The sequence below is a fragment of the Phallusia mammillata genome, chromosome 5 (genome assembly GCF_965637545.1).
Source record: "Phallusia mammillata chromosome 5, kaPhaMamm4.hap1.1, whole genome shotgun sequence".
Taxonomy (NCBI): Eukaryota; Metazoa; Chordata; class Ascidiacea; order Phlebobranchia; family Ascidiidae; genus Phallusia; species Phallusia mammillata.
The window spans coordinates 10,517,678-10,535,850 of record NC_137256.1 but is presented as its reverse complement, the minus strand read 5'-3'; the positions used below and the strand labels follow the sequence as shown (position 1 = coordinate 10,535,850).

The window sequence follows — 18,173 nt, the reverse complement described above, 5'->3', positions numbered from 1 at the left end:
GTTTTATACCTTCTAAGCGTAGTTTGTGCAATTCCCCTGTATTTACTATTGGTAAAGGCTGACATAATACAGATAATTGTAAACATTGAATACCTTCTTTATTATAGACAATCGCTGTTGTCATCATCAATGCAATGGTTCTACTAAAGGCTTCTTTTCAGGCCCTTGCCTTTAAGTTTTGACAATATTGCCCACTTTAAATGGCTAATTTTAAAGTACATGTGTAACATATAGGCCTACTGGAGTTTTTGAGTTGGGGACTGTTTGCAGAGACATATATAGGTCATAAAATTGACCACTAAATCAATAAAAATTTGCATGTTGCAGGTTTTCTAAATAATTTAAACGGCCACTTTGATAGTACATGTGGAACATAGATCAGTCTAAAAAACTCTTTAAAATACTGGACATTTTCCACGCGATTAGTGTTTTTTTGGCTTGTTACAACACTAAAGCATTTTACAATTAGGCCAACATTGATTCAACTCATTTTGTGATCTTATAAAAAAAAGTTTTGAAAGCGTTTTGGCCATACCTTGAACCATAAAGAACAAAACTAGAACAATCTTTGGTGAAGGTTATGTCTAACATGAAATTTCATTCACTTTCGGTCAATAGTGGAGTTAGGACTGTTTGCAGAAGCGAAAATAAGTAATAAAATTGACCAATAAATCAACAAAACAAAAATTTGCATGTTGTATTTTTTGTTTCTGTAAGAAATGCCAATGATGCTGTTTTAGCACGTCAGAGAATAAATTACTCAACGACTTGTTGAGTAAAAATCCGCCTCTACAAGACTCATTAAGTACAGGACCACCAGGCAATGTACTATGACTACAGTTATACCTCCAATTCTATAGTCCTTTTTAGATATTGCAGCCTCTTTGTTTTAGAAACTTTGCAGTAAAATAAAGTTGTTTCAAGAATGGTATAAAATGCTAAAAAAGCGTTAACGACCGGGCGTATGTCATCACTACTGCTTCACATAGAAGTCCGTCAGCAAATGCAACGAAGTTAAAATATATTTTAAACCAAACATTGATTTGTTTTTTTGAAGTCATTGACCTACATCCATGTATTTGAGTTCATCCACCTTCCAAACCTGTCTTCGTGTTGCGCCTATAGTTAATAAAACCTGTTTGTATTTGGTTTTATATTCAAATATGAGTTTTGTTCGCGAACCTCGAGGTCATAGGAGCAAAGGAAGTTCTGCATGCAAACAGGAAGTACAAAAAAGGGTGTGACACGTATTAACCAAATAACAGCATTTTCTAATACAGTTCTTTTAAAACATTCAACCGTTATTTTGTGAAAAAAGTTGATCAATTTTACAAAGAATTTAACGATCAAATTACACGCAAAAGGTATATCACCCAGATGGCAGGATAAACGGTAAACAAAACGTTTGCAAAAATGAAGCATGCATGTTTTCAAGCATTTGGGCTAGTGTTGTTCAAAAGATTTTTGAACATCCCGTGTATAGTAACTTATTGGTCGATATATTTGCTTTCTAGACTAAAACAGCTGGAATGTGTTCATTTAGCGACGGAACAGATGAAAGTTGTAACAAAAATATGTGCATGTACGCAAAAGAGCATGAATCACCACTCGAAATTGCATCAATGTCGCTTTTAAGGTCGCGGCCGCACGCGAAAAAAACTCAATGCCTTTGAAGTCGCAATCAGCACCCTAGAACCGTTTAATGAGACGGAATACGTCATAATGTCGCAAATATCGCCTATTTCGTCGAGCAGTTTCTCTCAACGACCTAAAGCCTGAAGCGTCCGTGCATGAGAATGGCTTGCGCGAATCCAACCAGCTGTTAGTGACTCGACAGGTTCACACAATCACATAGAAGGTCCCTTACGACGAATTGGGGACAATAAATAACGATTGAGGGAAGTTATTTAGTCCTAACTGCGTCATCCGTCGCTGCGTGCGAGACTTTGACGCAACCAACTAGATTCTCACGCGTCCTGGCGTGCAGCCATGCGTAGCACACGTGACCGTTCCGGTTTGAAGCCTTCCTAGGATGCACGTGACCTTTGGTGCGCCGATCTTGACAGCTCAACTTCCTGTGGGAATGCGACAAAATTAGGAATGATTCAAATCAGGGAGTGCTGCTGATTTGGAAACCAAATTCCGCGCTGGAAAGAAATTTAGTTCCCAACTGGGTTCTTAAATTGTTTAAGTGTCCAAGTCCGACAGACCACAAGCAGCGTTTTATGTAGTATATTTTCGTCAGCAATAATTTTGAAAACCACTTCTGCTCTAAGAAGATGTGCCACCTGCCCGTCCACTCATAATCCAAAGCCACAATGCGTTAATTGAACATAAGTTTTGACCTTTAAAGAACATGCGAAGATAATATTTAGTCTGAAGCGCCAACACCAAGCCGCCAATCGATTCCAACGTTAAAAACCGCATATTTCGGACAAAATCAAACTCAGCCGGTTGGAAATCAGAGCAACGCCTATTAATTTCCAGAATATTCTAAAAAGAACTTAATTGCACTCTGTTGTGTACAAAAATACATCCGAAAGTGAGTGTCTACAAAGTAAACTCCAAATAGTAAATGTTTTTTGATTTATGGTTAAAAAAAATATTTTAAAATCGGTTTGTAGCTTACCGTATACTGAAAATGTACATAATAATACGCTTTTCGTGCAGCTGTGTTCAGGCACAAAAGAGGGCTTATACACTATAGAGGTGGTTCCAACCAGGGTGGAATTTCAAAACTTGAGTGGAAGATTTTACTTTAATTTATACATGTGGTTTGTAGATAGAATTTAGCTCTGAGAATATAACCTGTTCAGTTGATTTAAAGACCCAATTTAAATGATCCTTGTTTGCTTTGGCATCTAATATTAGGAGGAATAGACACGTTTTGAATTGTTATGGCAGAAATTCGTCCTTTTCAAGTTGAACAGACAGAGTTTATTCGAAAAATCTGGGCTAGTTTTGCTGGTTGTTTGCTTCACATTAATCTAACCTACGCTTCTTGGCCCTACCCCCCCACAAGCCAACACAGTCGTGTGACTGGTTTGACTTTTATCAAGGGTGTGAAGGGCGTCGTATTTGACCGCCTACTTCAATTGCGACCACCTCAACAAGCAAGCCGACTTGTTTCATCCGTTCACACACGCGATAGGCCCTGATTACACATCCAGGGTCAATGAACAGTAATAGTTTGTGAACTTTGCTCACGTCCCTGTACTTCGACCGCTTGTCACACGAGAAAAACATCATGGAGTTTTGTAAAGAAATCTCTAAATTTCGGCACAACATAACATAAGTTTCGAAACAATTGTTGCTGTGCTATTTTGAATAGAATCGAAAGGGCGTGTTTGTCTTTCCCAGCAGTTAAACTGGGTGATGACGCTTTTCCTATTTACCTAACTCACAAAATGTTGCTGGAATTTTAGCCCTGAGTAAAAGCAATGCAAAAAATATGGAAAATTGGCAGCGATTAAACATAAAAATAGATTTGTTCACATACAAAACAGAAGATTGCCCCGCCTAACAAGCCTTACGACAGTTTCTTGACACGTTTTCTGTGAATGTTTTTGCTGTAATTGGCTAATTGTTGCATATGGTATTTCTGATTAATTGTCTGTGTCCATTATTTGCGTACAACAAAGAGTATTGTTGGATAACAGTCAATTTGGATCAAGGTTTTGCATTCAAGACAAAAACATCATGTTTTCATTGTCAATGACGGATTTTCCTAGGTTTAACTACTGGGCGAGTAATGTGTTTCCCACTGTTAGAAACTAACACTTCAGTACTTAATTAGAAGGGTAATTAGGGTGTAGTTAGCCATAATGTTTCAGGCTACAGCAATTCGATCAAGGCAGCCAGTACATTTCTCCAGACTTTATTGCTGTGTAATCAAAGCTCGTACAAAATCGGCCACACTTACGCTCTGTCATTATAATGAGAATGGAAAATCAGGCAATTCAAACGCTTAACAATGGTTATAAATGATTTTCCAGGTGCAGCAACGTCACGTTCATGTGTAGTGCCGTTTTACGTCACAGCCATTGTTACGTCGACTGTGTGCTTGGTAATAGTAAGAAAACGTACTAGCACCAAATTTACAAAATTAAAAGGATGATGCTACGACGTTTTCACGTAATAGTAATAATAATAAAAGGTGTGCGTTTAGAATCTAGATAATATACGTATTGTCACAACTAAAGTAATCTATGAAGATTATAACTATGAGTAAAAAACAACAGAACGTGCTTTGTTCTTTTGCTTTTAGGCAAACCTTTTTTCATCTTATTGAATTGGAATATTTCTTATCTGACAAATCTGGTTGTGGTAGAAACCTGTGAGTTTCATTTAAATACCAGTTTAAACGATACGTGTTGCAATCCGTTTTGAAAAAGAAAATCTTTTTATTTATAGCTTAGTCTACCTGTCCAAAAATATCCAATAAAATTTGCACTATTTCTTACAATTCTTTGATATTTGACCGAAATGTGTCATCAAGGTAATATATCCAAAACCAAGCTTGAAAGGAAAAAAAATTTGGGCCATGGACCTGCAATAGTCCAATACAAGTGTAATGACGCGAAGGCCATAAATGCTGACGCTGACGGAGGGATATTTTCTTGGGGACAAGGGGTCACGTAAAAAAGGGGGCCCACGCAACAGACGTGCCAATATTGTTTCGGATAGGAAATTGAAAAATGGCAAAAAACAGGTGTTTTCGTCAGGGTTGCTTTCATCGCTCTTCTGATCGTTGGATCACACGCGAAGCGCCATTGTCGCAACCCGTCGTGGTGCGATATCTGACGTCAGCAAACGCGACCACGACCCGTAATTTACACACCTCGACTTGTCACGACACATCACGTGACCGTAAGGCCCCCCTAGCAACCGAAATCCGACTTTAAAAGCTCGAGGCGGTGTGTTTTGCCCGCACCGCCCCGCCTGTGTTGGAACTAGGAATTCCATACGTGCTGTGGTTTCCCAATACGCATTCCACAGCGCGTAAGGGCTAACAGACCAACAGTGAGTTTCTCCTATATTCCCAAGTTCGCTTTGTAACTGTAACCAGCTGCGCCCAAAGAGCGTCTGTCAACGTCGTTGTCGTCTAACTCAAAGTTCATACGGACGTGATATACGTCGGCCGACTTAATCTTGCGACAAAAGCGACGTTGTTCATTTTCTTTACAGGGCTATAACGTGAATAAAGACACACGACAGCAGAGGAAACCCTTGAAGACGTCTACGAGGTGTCGACGGAAAGATCACCTTCTGTTGTCAGCTTTCAACTTTTCCAGTTTATTAACTCCCATATAATATTGCAAACTCTTTGAAGCTGTAATTACATCCTAAAATAGCTTTTTTGCTGGTACACTCGAAAATTAATAAAGTTAGGCACCAGAAAAACAACAACTTTTTAACCTATCGTAAGTTTGCTCGATGGACAATTTGCATTGAATGCAAATGATGTAAATAAAACATAGTGTAAGTGTTCATTAAACTACTCAGTTATATTCCTGCGATAACAAAGTTTTCGAACGTTTCTGTTATGTTCTAGGTAGCCAAACCCCACGCAAATTAGCACAAGTTTGAAAGGATTAAAACATGGGAACCTTGGTAAACGTGAAATGCTTTTCAACTCAACACTGCAATCTGCAACAAAGCGACTCGAAACAGAGCAATCTTGTCAAATTCGAATCGTTAGCGACGTCATGCGGCTTTGCGTGTGGGGTGACAAAAGTAATTAAATATTTGTTTCGTGTAAATATAAAATTCCCTGATACCTATAGTATAGATTGAACGCAATAACGTTTACTGTTCAATAATATCCATAAATGAGGTAATATCGGCACCGATAAGACAAAAAACACAAGAAATACGTTTTCGACAACAAGCAAAGATGCGTTAATTGAATTTTGATGCTTGTTTATTGTAACAGTCCTTATGCTTAGTGTTTTAAAACAGCATGATTAAACCTTATGCACATGTCTATTGTGTATGAATGAGGAGAAAAAAATTGCCCCCTCAGGAACTAAAAACTTTTGTTGTCTTAGTAACAAAAAGGAGGTCAAAGGTGAAATTTTGACGCCATGTTGAATTCCTGATCGATAAGTATGTGTGACTGCGAACTGCACAATGTTTGTCACCTCGTTTAAATAACGGCTTATGGTGTGCGTGTGTTGCAATAAGGTACATTTAGCGTATCTAGTCAATACATATGGAATATTAAATAGGGTACTGGAGTGTTTGTTACTAAAATAAGATAGTCGGTTAGTTAGTATTTATTTTAGGCGTTGTTAAGGTTTAGTAGAAAGTTTTAGAAACCCTTATTTTAACACAATTTGATTTTTAATATTTTCTCTTGTAAAGTTACAATTGAATAACTTTTATTTGTTAAACAAAAATATTATTGTAAAACCAAATATCATGGAAAGCAATTTAACAAACAGCATAATTGTTGTTCAGATGGTGCTATAAGGTGAAGTTGTGTGGGTATATTGTTGCAATTCATTTTGATTACACTTGGTTTAAGCACACACAATGGCATCCACGGAAAATCTGCAAATGCAGCTGCAATCAGCACGAAAATCTATATTGTTTATGGAGACACAACATGCTTCAACATTAAAAGGATTGCACAAAGAAATACAACACTTGCAGAAAAAATGCTCAGGTATTGAATATTTTCCACCATTTACTGAATTTTAACTTACATAGAAGTTGTTTCAGTAGGTTGCCATATATTAGTTCCATGAAACATTGTTGTGCGTATGTTTTCTCGCAGTAAAAAGCGTGTTTTTATTATTCCAGATTTTAAATTTTGTTTATTTTTCAGAATTGACTTTCGATTTGGCAATGAAATCAGCAGACAACTCTGAAGGTAAAGGCATGAAATAAATATCTGTAAAACATTGTTTTAAGATATTTGTAAATTCTTCTTTATTCATAAATAGTTCACTTATTCACTCACCAGACATTAAGCCACCTAAGTTAAGTTTAACAAATTATGTGTTCCAGCAAAAGTTGATCACGATAAAGTTTCTCATTTGGAAACAGAAGTGGCTGATCTATTGCAAGAAAAAATTTCGCTCATGCAAGAAATTGAGATGAGGGATCGTCAACTTGTGGAGCTCGAGGAACATGCTAAAGAACAAGAAAGAAAATATCTCAATGAAATTAAGGTTCAAAAATATATTTTGCTATGAAGTCTTCTACAATAGGGGTGTCAAACATGTGGCCCACTAAGGCCTCTAATGCGGCCCCCAAACAATGAACAAAAATTGTAGCATTTAGTCAGATTTTTATCCAAATTTCAAATATAATAATTTTTTAACTGTGTAAAAGTTGAAGCTATTCATTAAACAGACATTTACAGCTAGAACTTTAAAAAGGAAATAAAAATTCATTTTTCTACAAAACAAAACAGTTTGTTGCCGCAAGATGTACTGGCAGCCGTGACGCAAATAAAACACATTTGCCAAATATTTTGACTTTCAAACTGCTCTAAACAGATTTTGTGGTATTGAAAAGAGTATTACCATCCTAAATAGCCATATGCGTCAGACTTTTGTGCGCCTATTGTGTACAAACAATGCGAAAAAACAGGTACCACAGGCATCATAATATAAATTATGACGTCATAAACAGTTAAGACTGATCTTCACACTGTGCAGCTCAATCTGCGCATCAAGTTGGAAATTAGTCTGGGCTTTTTGGGCGTCAATAGATGGTACACATATGATATAAACCTATCTCTTTACATCTGTAATTTTAAAACAAGGTGAAATAAGGATCTGCAATGCGAAAGGTTGTGCTCCCCTGGTTAAAGTTTATAAAACTGGATTAAAAATCACATGCGGCCCTTGGCATAATTTCCAAATGCAATGCGGCCCTCGAAGCACCATGAGTTTGACACTCCTGTTCTACACTGTATAGAAGGAAAAAATACAAACAATTCTGGTTGTAATATCTGTATCTTGAACTGTAGTTTACTATTTGTTAAGAGAATATTTCAGTAATTCCATAAACTGATTAATCAAAGCTGCTGATATTTGTCTGGATATGTTGATAATATTATAGTTTAAACTACACAAAGGAAAACTCTGTTTTTTATGTCCTCGAGTTAAACTGCTTGGACCGCTTATATTTTTAGACAAAGAAACACAAGATTGCAGCAGTTATCAATGAGCTTGATGCAAGAGCAACCACCATAGCATACTTATCCACACAACTGCACCAGGCAAACTCCAAACTAAATAAGCTACAAAGACATGATGCAAAAGCTTTTGCACCTACCCCACCAGCCCAGCCTAGACCTCCTTCATCAAGAAGACTGCACCAAACTTCAAAATCAACCGATGCATCAATCCGTCCTGCCAGTACCGACGCGCAAACTGGACAATATAGCTTTATTGGCAAAACAACTCCTTACCAACACAGGCCATCATCATCGTCAAGTGCAGAACAAGTACAGAGATCAGAGCAAAAGATTAAAGCATTTAAACCTTGCTTTGTTCCCAGTCCAATGCCAGACCCTGCACCTTTTCTTTATGCTGGTGAAAAATTAGCAGAAGAAAGTCCCCCAATTCGCCCTTCTGTTTTGCCGCCAATTGGTAACAGCCTTGACAGCAGGGGTAAAGATGATAATGGTAACCTACAGCAGAGTCACAGTGCAGTGAAATATCCAGCTAAACCAGTTCCAGAGCGTCTTGCCTTAGGTCGTGCGATAACATCCAACAGAAAAACACACAGAAATGAAGTCCGAGATTACTAATGGCGTTTTTTGTTATTTCGTCTTGTTCCATTACCTATTTGTTGTTTGTTTTCTGGAAATGTGTTCTGGTATTTTGGTAAATCACTGTTATTTTTTTAAAGGAGCCATTTGCTTTGGCGAGTTTCAGTTGTTGTGTTATTGGATGCCTGGTATTTTGCACTGTCACTGCCTTTTACACCACTACAAATTGCACCAACTACCCACAATCTTGCAGTTTTTAACCAAATTCCGGTTTACAGCAGGAAAAGAACTTAGAATTTGGAGAAAAACATAATCCCAGAGAGAAACTATAGTTATTGAGAATATCGCTTAAGTTAAGGCAGGCAATACATAAGCTGTTGCTGCCAGGCATAATATCAAGCCTATACACTTAAGGCAGGCAAGTTTTAAACCGGGGTAAAATGTGTAAGAAATCAATAGTGTGAAGCGGACGTAAAGAAGCGCATGACTTATTTATGGTCCTCCACTTGTGAAAAAACTTCCATTAATAATTTACACACATCTGTCTACTTCACGTTTATTTGTGCTATAGCTTTATGTAGGGCCATTACCATGAATAACAAATAAATGTTCGGCGACAACACAATGCTCATGATAACGAAGTATTGTCAACTGAACGGTTCGAAGAGTTGGTTTGCGTTATAATGTCCCATTTAAGGCAAGCACATTTTTTTTGGGTTATGTACATTAATTGCTATTTAGCCACGATCATGATAATTCAAGGAGGGAAACGGTGTTGTTTTGCTCTCATATGGGGATGATAATAGTCCAAGTTACCTGTAGTTTATTTGTTAATTCCTGGCTACCTAAAGTGTCATCATGGGCTATCTCTTACAAATTTTTTGCAGGTAGGCTGCGGGACTCAAGACCAAAAGCATCAAAATACTGTTTCAGCCAAATATGGTTCACATTTTACCAACCAACCAAAAACATTTTTTTGTAAATTAGTCCCGAGATTTCATAGGATTTCTATTGTTTGTCGTTGTATTGTGTGAATTCATCAGCGCGTGACAGGAAGCCAAAAAGACTAGAAAACAAATTGTGTAACATTTATAAGCGTTATATTTCTTCGTAAAGTGTGCTGTAAGTTGAACTATCGACGTTAATAAGATTTTGTGAAATTTTTGCTTTTTGTCAAATTATGCCACAATGTGCTAAACGTATTCCCCGTGACTTATAAAAGCAGATATATTGTTTTTTGAAAATGTTATACATTATTAGTAGTTACTATGCGGTGTAGTGTAAGTAGAACCTAAAAAATTGAAAGTAATTTTATGTAACCAATGCCTCACCGGAGTCCACCTCTGACCTAACAGTTCTGTAGTTGTAACATTTTAATATAATTTGTACGTTTTAAACCACCAGAAAAAAATACTGTGTAAAAATTCTTAACTACAATCTTAGGGTCTAAAATTTGTCTCCGCTGTCAACATGTCATCATATCTGATTGATGGCATCGGTGATGAGGTCACTCTTCTTATTACATCAGCATTCGTTGTTATAATGTTGACTGTTGCATGGATGTCTACAAGAGTCACAGACAACTCATATGATCAGTTTATGGCTGGGCGACAACAACGCCAACAGCAGCAAACAACAAATCAAGCGACTAACGAACCACCAACACCTGCACCAAATGATACAACAGAACCTACTGAATCTGTGACCACAGAAGACAGTTCATCAGTTTCAGATTCTGAACCGGTTCATGTACCTGATCAACAGTTCGATAACACCGAGATGCCGGAGGGGCATTTTTTAATTCGTTTAAAATTTATGGACGAATCTATCAAAACTATCCGAGTAAAACCAAGCGACACAATTAGTGAAATTAGGAGACGCAGTTTTCCAGCGAACACGGCTGATCGCTATAGACTTATCTATAGAGGACAGGTGCTGCGGAACAGTTCTCAAACCATACAAGAGTGTAATATTTTATCCACTGACAGTCCTGTTGTCCATTGTTTTTTGTCCGCCGAACCGGCAAGATCAAATCAACCGAGCAGTGCATCGCAACAGCTTCAACAGGCAGTAGATGATTTAAACATGGGACACTTTTTTATGCCACTATTTGGTAGCGTACTTGCACTTCTTTGGTACGTTTGCATTTTTCACACGTCTCTGTTTAGTTTACCATCAGTTTTTGGAATAATAGGACTTACATGTTTTTATATTGTCTTGATTGCAAACCAGTTCTTTTGAGAGCAGCTTTTCTGTCATTATTGTCGACAAAGATCTATAAAATAATGTATTGCTTAATTATTATGCAAGCTGCTATGATTTCATGCAATGTGTTTTACACTTTTTGTGAAACTTATTTTTTCATTGTTTTGTGCATGACAGGTTTTCAGAAATTTATCAGGTACCAATGTAAAAAATAGGCTGTGACTGCAGAACTGTGTTATAAACGTACTGTTTGATATGGAGGATTATGAGGGAACAATATATGGTAGGTATTTTAATCGCTGCATGAAAAAAGGAAAGCATGTTGATTTCTTTGGAGTCTGTTCGTTCCCATGTCAAGTTCTGATGAATGGGAGTCATGTAAATTGCTTTGTAACACAGACATTATAAGAACTATTCGAGACCCAGAGAAACCAGGCACCCTCGAAGACCTTGATGTTGTGTATGAGGAAGGGGTGTCTGTTCACCAGTTGGAATCCAACCATTGTAATGTTGAAGTAAAATTTCGGTAAGGATCAAACTGCCCTGTCCCTGGCTGCTATCAGCAATCCAATGTGTTTAGGCCGACTATCAAGCACTGTTCGTTGGCAACATTGATTGGATTATGCCTACGAGTGAAGCTTGAACGTGAATTACCGTCTTCACACAAAGTCTCCATATTTATCGCTGAAGGAACACACAATACAGAGGGCGACAGTAATACTTAAATACTAACTATAAGCTTTCATAAATTATGGGTCCCCTTTCTTGAAGTGAACACATACTGTTTTCACCATTGTTTTTCTTGTATAACATCGGTTTGCTCCACTAATTTGGTCAAAAAAGTGCTTCCAACTTTGCAAAGTTACTCACCTCACAGTTGGGGGTGGTACTAAGTACCACATGTTACTGGATGGTATTCCGCTTAGAATACTGTATGGTGTGGAAAATGTGAGAATACAAGCCCTAAAAGGGTAAATTAGACCAGATTCTAGTAGTATTTCAATAACAACCCTCACCCAACCTGAATAGCTCTAACCGTCAGCACTTCCAAAGTCTGCAAAAATTGTAATTTTCTTTAAAGCATATTCAAGTCTTTTCTAAATTCCTGCCATGTGATAACATGCAGTGTTTAGTACCACCGGACAGTCAGAAATCTGTTTTTCATTTGTTTTTTAACCAATGTATGGGAGCACAAATGAAAATGCTAAATTATATAGCTGCACATATGTATGTTTGTATCCAAATATAGGCCATGCATTGGTAAAAACTGTTTGCTAGGTATTTCACTTCTGAAATTGGTCACAATATAAATTTTTTAAGGCCTATTGGACATGTTGTTACATTTACCTAACTACTGATCTTTTTCACAGTAAACAAACAAATTAACGACAAAGAAAGGACAGCAGCAGCTATGGAAAACCCTGGTATTAAGAATGTCGTGGAGAGATGCATCAAAGAGCCTGACTAACAAACAGTTGAAGTTTTGTTGAACTGATCCTTTCTTCCAGCTCAAATGTCATTCATTCTTTTTGTTTTGATGTAGCAGTTGTCATGTGCAATTAATAATGAAATCAGAAATGCCCCAAAATCTACTCTTATTCTGTACGGAAAATTAAATAAACATCTGATAAACTGCAACTTGAGCTGTATAGCTGAAATCAAAGTTAGGAAAGAAAAAGATTACTTCTATTTTAAAGCAGGACAGGTTTTGAACATTGTAGCTATAAGCAAAATATTGCATCGTCCCATCTAGTGCCACCTTGACATGTTTAGTCGTAAACTACTATTTTCCATTGCTAGATGATTGAATTTTGGCCAAGTTCTTTTGGGCTTCATGCAGTTGTCTCTCAAGCCGTTCTCTTGTTGCTGAAGAGGCTGGCTCTTTTTTTAGCTTCAACTGGAGCCGTCTAATTGTTTCTTTGTATCCAAGTATATTATGTATGACTCGTATGTGCCTGTCAGAAAATAAAATTGAAAAAAAAAACTATTTAAAAAACAAACAAAAATCTATAGAACCATTTTTAAGTTAATGTTTTGAAAGCACAGGTATGCTTGGTTTCGATTGTTGGGCAACAGCTTACCAATATGGGAGGTATTTAGTTGCGCAAAACTCAAAATGTTGCAGATAAGACATTTAGGGTTAGGATTGGGGTTGTCCTAATGCTTTATGAGCAGTATTTTCCAGTTCCATGACATTGAGAAAAATAAACTATAATACTGAGTTTCATGTTAATGTATTACCTGCAATTTCGAATGCACCTCCCCCCACCCCACAAAAAATCAAAATTGGGCTTAACAGAGTGCCTTTGAAAAACACAGTTTGACATGGCAACAGTTTAAAAAAAACTGCAACAGGAATAGCAGCATAGTTTGAGGTTAGGTCTTGAGTCGTTGCAATGTTTGTCAACAGACAGTGTAAGTTTGCTAATACCAATAAGGCTTACCAACAATATTTTTGAGTTTCCCCCTACATTAATGCATTACTTGTCAGTACCAAGTGAAACAAGCAAACCTGTAGTTTCAAATGCACCATTTTTTAGGAAACTAATCTTATTATTGTTACTTACTTGTCACCAGATGATAAGATATATCTGCCAGCAATGTCAAAAATCAAGGATGTTATGATTTCACTGTGGACTTCTTTGAAGTTACATTCTACATCACCTGTAAAACACATGATTTTGTTACACCAGTTGAGATTCTATCAAGAGACAGGCAGTGGTGGGATTCACTCGGTTCACACCAGTTCTATAGAACCGTCTCATGACATTTTATGAGATCAGCGCACCGGTTAGCATTACTGGTTACTGTCATAGAACCGACTGACAAAAAAATTGAATCCCACCACTGGAGACAGGCCATTATCATACATGTTATACTTTTCAAACAATTAAGAAAAATCTAAAGTGTTTAGGGGGATGTGGGTAAACCATGGGGTCATCCGAGGTTAATTTTTTTTTTTTTTTTGAAAGAATCAACTTTTTCTTGGCCAAATGGTTGGAACAAACTAGCAACATATGGGCATAAAATAAATAACTACAGTGGGATGTGTTTCAAAGAACAAGTTGATTGAAGCATTACATAGATACCTGTTGCTGTGGAAAACACAGTTATGTTATTCAAACATGCCACAGCAGCCACACTTGCGTCAGGTGACAAAGCGACCAAGCACTCGTGTTCAGCAGGTGACAGACCACAAACTTCAAATTGTCCAGAATTCAGAAAATATGGTTCCTGGCTTTTGTCATATTCAATGTCAGTGTCATAAAACCTCCATGTGCCATCTTTTGACACAGTGATCATTCTAGCAAACACAATATATTAAACAGGGACTTTTTATGGTTTAGGAATACGCCTGTAATAAAGGTATTTTTTGTAGGTTTTTACATTTTTACCACTTTTTAACAAAATCACACGTTTTAAAATTAACTCCAGGTTTAGGCATATTTGGTTTTGAAACAAAAAGAATACTTGCAAACTAAACCTAAAAAATTTAAAAAATGCAAAAAAGCAAATTCAAATTGGTAGCAAAATAATTATTTTGGACAGAAACAGACCATGTGTTTTAAATTCTTCTAAATTATAGAAATTGATAATATCTGGTTTAACTGATGATGATCATTTGCCGCTCTTCTTGAGTAATTTGTATGTGGTAGTAAAATAGTTACACATTTTTTTGATTGGATAAAAATGCCCTGGATTTGTGATTTACCTGGTTGTATCATTGTTGAAGCCAAATGACCAGATGGAAGATGTGTGGCCTTTCAACTCGAAAGCTCGGACAACATCTCTATAGTCTCCACTCTTAGTAAATTCAACTGCCCAAACCTTGACATCAGGTGTCCATCCACATGCAGCAAAAAATCTGAACAATTGTTAACATCAATTATTTTACTACCAACTTGCCACACAGTTCATCCAAGACAACAACAGTACAATGACTAAATTTTATGCTAATTTGATTGCACTGTTGGTTCTTAGTAAAGCTTTTCTTTATTTTATGTCATATAGACCTAAATTTGTCATGCCTAATATGACATATTCCCAACATTAGTACAGACAAGTCAAGTTAATACCAGTATTGAGTCAGAGTTAGGGATGGGCCAAGCCGAGCCAGAACCCGAGTTGGAGACTTTAACTTTGAAAAACGTTTTTGAGTTTACCTTCAACACAGGGAAAAAAAAAAATTTTTGACTTTAAAGCCCCGGTTGATCGCACATTCTGTTTTTTTACATATGTAACTCTATTGTTACTTACAAAAATATTCTCGTTAATCACAAGAAAAAGTTCAGCAAATTACAGTTGCAATTAACTTAAATATTTAATTGTAAAAAGCATTCATACCTTCCACATGGGGAAACACTTGCAAAATTGTTGTTGCCCAAATTGGAGTTGATTGTATTGAGGATGTCACCTTTCAAATTCCTGACATGAATGGTAGTGTCCCGGTATGCTGTCATCACAAAACTACCTCCAGAGGCAGATGAACCCACTCCAATACTCATAAGATCAGCCCTAGAATGTTTTGTGAACAAACATTGTGCTATACACAGAATAATTCAGAAATACAGACAGATATGCTTAATCACATTACCAGTTTGCCCATGTTTTTTTGTGCAATAACAATTGTTGACAAATAGTTTTACTATGTAACTTTTGAATAAACATAATCAAATAACAATTGTCTAACAGCATAAAAATTCTAACTGAAAGCAGCAAAACAATAATTTAAAAGGTAGCTAAGGAAACACAGAAAGGCATTTTCCATTTGAACAGTATTTACAAAAAAATGTTTCTATGTCACATTTTTACTTACTGGGTATATTTAGGGAAGTCCCCCTCAATAGGCACACATGTTGTTGTTACACCATCATCTTTTTTGCCCAACTTGAAAACGCGAACTGTATTTTCAATTGCCAAACCAGCTATGAAAGCTCTATGACAAAACAAATTTGTAGGTGGTGATATAAAGTAACTTAACAAAATAGGCATAGTTACTGAAAGTTTTGTCAAAAATTTAAATCAGGAATTTTCAAACTTGGGCGGAGGAATTTACCATAATTTTTAGTATTACATGTGGTTTATACAAAGACACTTTAGCTCCAGAAATACGATGTGTGAAGTAGATAAAAGACCCCATTTTAAATGATCTTTATATGGTTTGGCATCTACTATGCAGTATATTATGCAGAAATGAAAATGTTTTGAATCATTAAGGAAGAAATTGGTAAAGTTAAACAAACTACACATACCTGCTGTCTGGACTAAACTGGACCAGTTTTGCATGATCATATTCCACATTCACTCTCACACATTTATTTCCATGTCCAAAGTCCTTGACGCTCCACAAACGCACAGAACGATCATCAGAGCAAGAAGCAAGATACTTCCCATTTATACTTGCATGTAGCCCAAGTACAGCACCACCATGGCCCTTTAGAATAACAAATTTTGTAGACAAGATGTTTTGACATGTGCAAATATTGTAGTTGCTTACTTTCAAGGAAGTATACAGCAAAGGATCCGTAAATGTTGGCACACTGGATCGTTTCAACTTTGCTTGTGGTTTGGGTTTTTTTGTTGGCAAAACTTTGCTTTCCTTTTCTTCATGGTCTTCACTTTCTGTAAAGCACATGTTTTTTTAATAAAGTTCAAAGAAAACAAATGTTGAAATTATAAAAGTGTTGCAATTATAAAAGTAGTGTTTCATAAAATTAATACTGTGTTATTTGATGAGGCATGACATCAGCCTGTTAAACCCTTGGAACAAACTGTGGGTCCATGGTCTAGGTCACCTAAGCCTATGCAGCCAATGTCTTGCCACCAGCTGCATTTAGGTCCTACAAGGGTGGTACTAAATATCTCAGTAATTAAATATGTTACTACAAGATACCACATGATAATTCACATGGTTTGAGGAATGTATTTATGTCCATCAAAAAAACTGCTTGCTATGCGGTGACATGCATTATACACTTCACAGCAATATGCCAAATCAGAAGGTATTTGGTATTACTGTGTCAAAAACGCATGCACTGTCTGGAGTTTGATTATAATAACACATATTAAAGGTAATGATTACTATCAATTTACAAACCATTTTTGGGTGGTGACTTTTGGCAGAACCAGTAAAAGATAATGACAGCTCCGAAGATGACACTAATGATTAATCCCGAAAGTGTCGGATCAACAACTTCGGAAAAATTCATATTTGTTTCAGGTGTGTTCAACAGTGCAGATGGTCTTACACATAACCTACAGGACACTAAACAACAATTTTGTAAAGCATTATTATTAACACAAATACAAAAAAGCATGTTCAAATTTGATCATGTAAATTCAAACTAGACATAACAACAGGTCTATTTTTATGTTTACGAAGTGATCCACGCAGTTTTTTATCCCAATCAATCTCCTGTTTTCCAGCACATGGCTCCTCTTGCTTGTAAATTGACTCGTGCGTGAATAAATTGTATGTGAGAACATCAGAATGCTTTTTCAAGTACTTTTCTTGCTCTGGCAATTCTTGCAAAGCTAAATCCACATCCATAATGAAGTATGTGCCTTCTGTGTGTTTCACTTGTTGCTTTGACACTGTATGTGGCAGTGGACGGTCTCCGAGAGTTTCAACTTTCCGTATGTTCATGCCTCTTTTCATCAGGTTTGTGCAGATTTCTGTCATACTAGCTATTTTTTCAGGGCGTTGCAATAACTTTGCAATCAATGACAGCTCATAGCGTGGCATTTTTGCAGCTTTCAGACAGTGATACCAATATGAAATTTAGACTCTATTTCACAAGTTAAATTATTATGTGGCAGGTGTGCATGTCATGTGCACTATGGTTACTTCCTATAGCTGCTTACTCGTTTTCCTGTTAAAACAAAAGGTGCTGCAACATTATTTTGGAAACTTACCGCTATTCTGTAGCTTTTGCGCACAGCAAACGCATTTTTTTTGTTAATTGTGTAATGTAAACTCAGCTAAGTGCAATTGTAAACTTGTTGGACTAGTTGCATTTAAAGTTAAAGATATTTGTAAACTGACAACTGACAACAAATGTGCCCCAAATTGTTCGTTAACTCTAAAACAAAACAAAGACATTCAACGATTGGTATACCAGTACCAATTCGCAAAGTTTAGGAAGCAAATAAATTCAAGTAGAAAACTTTAGTTTCATGCGCGTCACGGTCGAGTAAAAAATTTGCCAACGTGTTTCACGCATGAATGGAAACACGT

The 18,173-nt window shown here is 36.7% G+C and overlaps 4 protein-coding genes and 1 long non-coding RNA gene across 6 annotated transcripts; 3 read left to right on the top strand and 2 right to left on the bottom strand.

The window, feature by feature from the left end:
• Positions 1-5,788: 5,788 nt before the first annotated feature.
• On the bottom strand, positions 5,789-7,032 carry LOC145228506 (uncharacterized). Its single transcript, XR_013860088.1, has 3 exons — positions 6,968-7,032; positions 6,711-6,898; positions 5,789-6,555 (listed from the first exon to the last, which is right to left on the bottom strand). It is a non-coding gene; the product is annotated as an uncharacterized LOC145228506 (long non-coding RNA).
• On the top strand, positions 6,538-8,969 carry LOC145228503 (coiled-coil domain-containing protein 92-like). Its single transcript, XM_080093576.1, has 4 exons — positions 6,538-6,670; positions 6,833-6,877; positions 7,015-7,178; positions 8,150-8,969. Exons 1-4 carry the CDS (start codon positions 6,538-6,540, stop codon positions 8,768-8,770), a joined length of 963 nt encoding a protein of 320 aa, XP_079949702.1. The 3' UTR covers positions 8,771-8,969.
• An 878-nt stretch (positions 8,970-9,847) lies between these two features.
• LOC145228504 (transmembrane and ubiquitin-like domain-containing protein 1) lies at positions 9,848-11,113 on the top strand. The gene has a single exon (XM_080093577.1). The coding sequence runs from the start codon at positions 10,202-10,204 to the stop codon at positions 10,970-10,972; it is 771 nt and encodes a 256-aa protein (XP_079949703.1). The 5' UTR covers positions 9,848-10,201; the 3' UTR covers positions 10,973-11,113.
• A 45-nt stretch (positions 11,114-11,158) lies between these two features.
• Positions 11,159-12,574, top strand: LOC145228505 (cytosolic iron-sulfur assembly component 2A-like). 2 transcript variants are annotated; one of them, XM_080093580.1, is made up of 4 exons: positions 11,159-11,219; positions 11,336-11,462; positions 11,517-11,650; positions 12,307-12,574. In XM_080093580.1, the coding sequence occupies exons 1-4, from the start codon at positions 11,192-11,194 to the stop codon at positions 12,402-12,404; spliced, it is 387 nt and encodes a 128-aa protein (XP_079949706.1). In that variant the 5' UTR covers positions 11,159-11,191; the 3' UTR covers positions 12,405-12,574. The 2 variants fall into 2 exon arrangements, with proteins under 2 accessions (XP_079949706.1, XP_079949705.1); XM_080093579.1 differs by lacking the exon at positions 11,159-11,219 and having other exon boundaries at positions 11,226-11,462.
• A 26-nt stretch (positions 12,575-12,600) lies between these two features.
• Positions 12,601-17,233, bottom strand: LOC145228502 (transducin beta-like protein 2). The gene is made up of 9 exons (XM_080093575.1): positions 17,034-17,233; positions 16,434-16,558; positions 16,189-16,370; positions 15,753-15,872; positions 15,281-15,451; positions 14,649-14,801; positions 14,026-14,240; positions 13,504-13,600; positions 12,601-12,891 (listed from the first exon to the last, which is right to left on the bottom strand). Exons 1-9 carry the CDS (start codon positions 17,143-17,145, stop codon positions 12,720-12,722), a joined length of 1,347 nt encoding a protein of 448 aa, XP_079949701.1. The 5' UTR covers positions 17,146-17,233; the 3' UTR covers positions 12,601-12,719.
• Positions 17,234-18,173: the final 940 nt, after the last annotated feature.